Below are 7,106 nucleotides of genomic sequence, written 5' to 3' on the forward strand. Positions count from 1 at the left end.
AGTATAGAAGAGGGAAGCTTTTAAATAATTTCTCTTTTTAGGAGGCTACTGGACCGTTCAAGATTCTCCCTACAATACCCCTTTGGGTCCTGCTTTTCTCCAGGCTGGTGAAGAAATGGGCTATGACATTGTCGATGTTAATGGTGAACAACAAACCGGCTTTGGTTTCTATCAATTCAATATGAGACGAGGTTCTAGAGCTTCGGCAGCAAAATGTTTCTTGAGGCCAGTGCGTTTAAGGAAAAATCTCCATGTGGCCTTATTCTCCCATGTGACAAAAGTATTAACACATCCTGAAACTAAACGCGCCACGGGAGTACAATTTATCCGTAATGGCAAATTACAGACAGCCTATGCTACCAGAGAAGTCATTTTATCGGCAGGAGCTATAGGATCACCACATCTTATGATGTTATCGGGTATTGGGCCAGCAGATGAAATGCAAAGAGTGGGTATACCCGTGGTCCATCATTTACCAGGTGTGGGACAAAATCTTCAAGATCACATAGCTGTGGGTGGTATAGCTTTCCTAATCGATTATCCTGTATCGGTGGTAATGAATCGTATGGTAAATGTCAATACGGCCTTACGTTATGCCATTAGTGAAGAGGGTCCTTTGACATCCAGTGTGGGTCTGGAGGCTGTGGCCTTTATAAATACCAAATATGCTAATGCCAGTGATGATTGGCCTGACATCAGCTTCATGATGACTTCGGCCTCGGTAATGTCAGATGGTGGTAGTCAAGTTAAGGAAGCCCATGGTTTGACACAGGAATTTTATGATGACATGTATTCTGAGGTCAGTAATCGTGATGTCTTTGGTGTCTTCCCCATGATGTTAAGACCCAAGAGTAGAGGTTTCATGAAATTGGCATCGAAAAATCCTTTACGTTACCCGTTGCTATATCACAATTATCTGACACATCCCGATGATGTTAATGTTATGCGGGAGGGAGTTAAAGCTGCCGTAGCCGTGGGAGAAACTAAGGCCATGAAAAGATTTGGTGCTCGCTTTTGGTCCAAACAATTACCCAACTGTCGGCACTTGCCTCATTTCACAGATGAATATTGGAATTGCGCCATACGGCAATATACCATGACCATTTATCATATGTCTGGTACAGCTAAAATGGGTCCTCCCACAGACCCTTGGGCTGTAGTGGATCCCCAATTGAGGGTATATGGTGTTCCTGGTCTACGAGTTATAGATGCCAGTATTATGCCCACTATAACCAATGGCAACATCCATGCTCCCGTCATTATGATTGCCGAAAAAGGAGCCGATATGATTAAGGAGTTATGGCTAACACCTACAGAATATCGCCAAAAACGTAATCTAGAGGAACTAAGTGAGAGTTATGTGAGAAATATCAGCGAAAGTTTGAGTGGGACTGAGACGAATCTAGTTAATGACAATTCATAGCATTTGGCCTAAGATGGAAGGAAATGACAAAAACTTAATTTAGTGCAATTATTATTTGTTTTTAAATTTAATTTATTTACCAAAATTGTTATCTACCTTTGCTCTATGCTTACTACTCAATGACCAGTGCTTTTCTGTAGTTTTGTTTTAAGTTACTTAGGAGTTTAAGCATTTTCTTTGTATATGTTTATGTGTAATCTTAGTTTACCTGGATACATATGTGTATACTTGGTTGTATATATCTGTGTTTGTGAGTCAATTTTTAAAAGTCTGTTTCTAAGTTATGTTATAAGAATCATTGAATAAAGACTTATTTTTAAAAGAAATTTGGAAATAAACTAAAAGGATATATGGTCAGTTGGGATTTACCCGTAAGTATATCAAAGCTTGAAGTAATGGAAAAATATTTAGACCACACTGAAAAAAAAAACATGCCCGGTTCTAAAGATTTTGTCCTTCCACTAAAGATTTTTGTATTGATTCCGAGCCAAAAGAAGAGGAGAATTAAAGTACAGACACATTTAAGAAACAATTCTCATTTAAATTTGATTCTAGGAAACAAATTTTAATTTATTCGTTTTTTTTTTCAGCTACTTACGTCATGTGCTATTAAAAACGTTTAAAAACGTTTTAACGACAATTTCAATTTCCGAATTCGATTTGAATACAAGTAAAAATTATGCTATATTTCACGAAAAAAACAACTTTAAAATAATGTGTTAAAAGCATATCCTATTTTTGAACGCCTTTTAACGTTGTAGCCAAGATGCAAAATGTCAACAAATTTAAAGACGATTTCAAGTTTTTGTTCAGAAATACTAAAGTCAAGTTGATCTTAGTAAAACGATTTTTTTTCATGTTTGGATATCCAATTTTAGCTCGAAGCACTTAACTGAACTTCCTCGATTATTTTCTTCTGTTGAACCAACCAGATTGTTCCAAAAACATTAGCAGACTGCTTAAGTTAACGTTTTCCAGGTCCGCCAGTAATCTAAAGCTATATGTCCCTAAAATTTGCTTACGCCTTACACAAAATGCAGGACACTCACACAAGAGGTGTTTAATTGATTACTTTTCCTTCACATCATGACAGCTTATACAATAGTCATTATTCTTCGCACCTATAGTTTTTGCAAAATCGCCTATCAGGCAGCGAACCGTTATAGCAGATATCAAGAGTGATATCTGACGTCTCGGAAACACTAGCATACCTAGTTTGCGGTTTAAGTTTAAATGGGGCCATATTTGCTTGGTGTCGTTACAACCCTTGCAATTCTCCCATCGAACATTTGCCATCATGACAGCCTTCTAACGCAGTAAGAGCTTGCAGGTAGCCAGAGGCATACCAACAGATTCTAGTTCCCCTGGAATATGTAAGGTAAAGGGTGATTCTTTTGAGGTTAGGATTTTCATGCATTAGTATTTGACAGATCACGTGGGATTTCAGACATGGTGTCAAAGAGAAAGATGCTCAGTATGCTTTGACATTTCGTCATGAATAGACTTACTAACGAGCAACGCTTGCAAATCATTGAATTTTATTACCAAAATCAGTGGCAGAAAATCCGCTTTTTTATCGACAAATTTTGTTCAGCGATGAGGCTCATTTTTGGTTGAATGGCTACGTAAATAAGCAAAATTGCCGCATTTGGAGTGAAGAGCAACCAGAAGCCGTTCAAGAACTGCCCATGCATCCCGAAAAATGCACTGTTTGGTGTGGTTTGTACGCTGGTGGAATCATTGGACCGTATTTTTTCAAAGATGCTGTTGGACGCAACGTTACGGTGAATGGCGATCGCTATCGTTCGATGCTAACAAACTTTTTGTTGCCAAAAATGGAAGAACTGAACTTGGTTGACATGTGGTTTCAACAAGATGGCGCTACATGCCACACAGCTCGCGATTCTATGGCCATTTTGAGGGAAAACTTCGGAGAACAATTCATCTCAAGAAATGGACCGGTAAGTTGGCCACCAAGATCATGCGATTTGACGCCTTTAGACTATTTTTTGTGGGGCTACGTCAAGTCTAAAGTCTACAGAAATAAGCCAGCAACTATTCCAGCTTTGGAAGACAACATTTCCGAAGAAATTCGGGCTATTCCGGCCGAAATGCTCGAAAAAGTTGCCCAAAATTGGACTTTCCGAATGGACCACCTAAGACGCAGCCGCGGTCAACATTTAAATGAAATTATCTTCAAAAAGTAAATGTCATGGACCAATCTAACGTTTCAAATAAAGAACCGATGAGATTTTGCAAATTTTATGCGTTTTTTTTTAAAAAAAAAGTTATCAAGCTCTTAACAAATCACCCTTTAGTTCCTAGCCTTGCTAACTCATCTGCTTCGCTGTTCCCCGGTATGTTCCTATGAGGATGGTGCTCAGCAATCTCATTGAGAGATTTGCGGTAGTCGATGGCCGTTTTCGAGTTAAGGAACTCAGAGTCCAAGGATATTATTGCAGGATGGCTGTCTGAGTATATATTAATGCCAACATTTTTTGGAGCATTACTTCTCATCCAATGCGTCACCTCTCTTATTGCTAATATTTCAGCCTGAAAACACTACAGCGATTGGGAGCCACCGTGGTGCAATGGTTAGCATGTCCGCCTCGGTCGATTCCTGCTTCGACCGAACACCAAAAAGTTTTTCAGCGGTGGATTATCCCCCCTCAGTACTCGGCTATAAAAAGGAGGTCCCTTGTCATTGAGCTTAACATGGTGGTATCACAATGGACTGAATAGTCTAAGTGAGTCTGATACATCGGGCTGCCACCTAACCTAATCTAACCATATAGCATTATAGGTCTAACCACTGCCGTGTATAGCCAATACACAATTTTGGGTTTTAGTCCCCAATTTTTTCCTATTGCCTTTTTGCACGAGTAAAAAGTTTCCGTGGCTTTTCTCGCCCTTTCTTCAATATTAAGCTTAAAGTTCAGCTTCCTGTCCAAATTAACGCCACACTCACCAAAGGGAATTTCAATACCCCCTAAGGATATGGGCTTAACCGTGGGAGTTTTGCGATCTCTGCAGTACATGACTACTTCTGTCTTTGCAGGATTTACCCCAAGACCATTATCTTTCGCCCATTTCTCAGTCATCCGGAGGGCTCTCTGTATAATATCTATGATTGTGGATGGGAATTTTCCCCTGACGGCTAGAGCCACATCATCTACGTATGCCACCACTTTTATCCTTTGTTTTTCTAGGGAAACCAGAAGGTTGTTTATGGCAACTTTCCAAAGAAGAGGTGATAGAACTCCTCCTTGTGGAGTGCCTCTGTTCACATAACTTTGTATGTTTGCTTGTCCTAGTGTGGCTGAAATGCGTCTCTTCATTAGAAGCTCGTCTAACAGCCTAAGTATACCTGGATCAACATTTAGAGTTGCCAGTCAATTTAATATCGAGCTCGGATGGACGTTATTGAACGCCCCTTCGATGTCTAGAAACGCCACGATTGTGTATTCTTTGACGGATAGTGAGCTTTCAATAAAGCTGACTAGTTCATGTAATGCGGTCTCAGTAGACCTGCCCTACGAGTATACATGCAGTCGTTTCGAGAGCAAACTTGAATCGACGCTTATTATAAGATAAATATCTATCATATCTATCATCCAGAGTCTTAAGTAGGAATGAGGATAAGCTGATTGGTCGGAAATCATTTGCACTCGAGTGAGAGGCTTTCCCGCTTTAGGTATGAAAACGACATTTGTTTCCCTTCACTTTCCTGGAATATATGCAAAGTTGATACATCCTGTATATATCGCCGACAACCAGGGGATAATTCTGTCAGTAACTGCTTGTAACTCCGCCGAAGTAATTTCATCAGGTCCGGGGGATTTGAATGGTCCAAAACTATGTAATTCCCATTTTATTCTAGAGTCCGATACAATTTTCTCGATAAGAAATGACCACTGAGCCGCTGTGGCACCGCCAGAACATACTTCAACCGTCTGATTTCCAGGAAAATGTGTGTCCAATAGTACCTCCAGCGTCTCCTCACTGGACGTTGTCCAATTGGCCTCCGGTGTTTTAATGAAACCTGGAGCGCAGTTAGTGGATGCTAATACCTTCCGTAGTCTGGAAGCCTCGAGCGTATTCTCAATATTGCTGCAGAACTCAGCCTTTCTCAGTTCTCGCTTGTATCCTCTCAGATTCTTCTTGTAAGCGTCCCAATCCTCCGCTGGTGGACATTGCTTTGTTAAAGAGCTTCCTGCAGGATTTCCTCATATTGCTTAACTCCGTAGACTTCCATGGCGTTCGATCTATATCGAAATCTTAATCGATTTCAAGCAAATTTAACACATTTAACAACACTACTAATTGTACTCCTTGTACAAAATGTAAAGCAATTCTGGGCCTACCCAGCAAAAACTGGGTAAGCACTAGTGATTCTTTCAGTAATACCGGTAATCAAAATCATATCTTGAGGTCCAGGTTCGGCTCTACAGTGGGCACCGTTAATAGTACGATAAGTAATGCCAAATTACATTTCAGAAAAAAATTGTCAATAAAATATACCTTCGTTTTCTAAAGTTGTATTGTACATAATTTATATTACAAAATAACATCATTGAATAGATCCATGTCGTGGAGCGTGCAATAGTGTGTTGAATTACAAAACAACAGGTGTGAGTTCGCACTTTTTGGGTATCTTTATGGTAAAGATATTATTTTTGGAGAGCTGGTATGCTTGCGAAGAAGTACTTATTTTTCGACTGCTGGTATGCTTGCACGGAAGTATTTTACTCCAATGTCATGCCCGTGTAAAAGTATTACTACTGATATATGTACGAGGAAGTTGTTACCAATTTGGCGCAGGCATACTTGTACTCATACCTGGTAATAGGAGTTTTTGCTGGGTATATATGTGCATATCAGACAAATTATATATGGGAGCTATATCTAAATCTGAATTGATTTCTTTCAAACTCAATAGGGTTCTCTTCTGACCCAAAGTATGTCAAGTTTGAAGTCTATTGGATTGGACCTAGACTATGGTTACAAATATTTGTTCACAGACAGACTGGCGGATGGATATTTCTAGATCGCCTCGTCTCGTTTTTGGATGTTATAGACATATGCACTAACTTATAATAGGCTCTTACCACATAGTGGTTGAGGGTATAAAAATATTTTGTTTTTAGTTTATTTTTCCAAATTTCCCCAGCCTATTGAAATATTTTATTCCAGGATTGTCTCAAAAACTTGAGTATCAATTTCAATGACCATATAAGTAACAATGTGGCGCAGAGTATAAAAATTGCAGAATTTGGTTGTAACGCTTGTCATTATTGGTGTTTATTTACTACTAAAGGATTTAGAATAAAAGAGAATTTCATTTGTCTAAAGGTGATTTCTTTACTGCAAAAATATGTTGCCCTAGTGTAATACTATTTTTCCCACCATATGATAGAGCCATTTTAAAGTTATTGTTAGTTCAAGGTTATTGTAACGAATCTTGTATTCGATCACTCGGTGGATCGATTGTTGGATTTGAAAGGTCAATCGTGTAGCAAAATCGAAAAGAGTTTGATTGGTTGATTATCAAAAATTGGTACTAGCCATCACATTTTTTAAGAGGAATTTCCTAATTCTCCTGCAACCTGGATTTTCCAATTTTAACTCGATTTTGAATGATTATTTACTCCATGGTAAATTATTATGAAAGAAGAACGTTATG

General features: G+C 39.0%; 1 protein-coding gene across 1 annotated transcript in view; it reads left to right on the top strand.

Annotated features, from left to right (window-relative positions):
• Nucleotides 1-1,749, top strand: part of LOC142229437 (glucose dehydrogenase [FAD, quinone]) — a 48,311-nt gene extending 46,562 nt beyond the window's left edge. Inside the window, exon 3 of the mRNA XM_075299998.1 lies at nucleotides 42-1,749. Within this exon, the coding sequence (XP_075156113.1) occupies nucleotides 42-1,423 (1,382 nt within the window). The 3' untranslated portion in view covers nucleotides 1,424-1,749. The remainder of the gene's footprint in view (nucleotides 1-41) is intronic.
• Nucleotides 1,750-7,106: the final 5,357 nt, after the last annotated feature.

The sequence above is a fragment of the Haematobia irritans genome, chromosome 3 (genome assembly GCF_050003625.1).
Source record: "Haematobia irritans isolate KBUSLIRL chromosome 3, ASM5000362v1, whole genome shotgun sequence".
NCBI classification, from domain to species: domain Eukaryota; kingdom Metazoa; phylum Arthropoda; class Insecta; order Diptera; family Muscidae; genus Haematobia; species Haematobia irritans.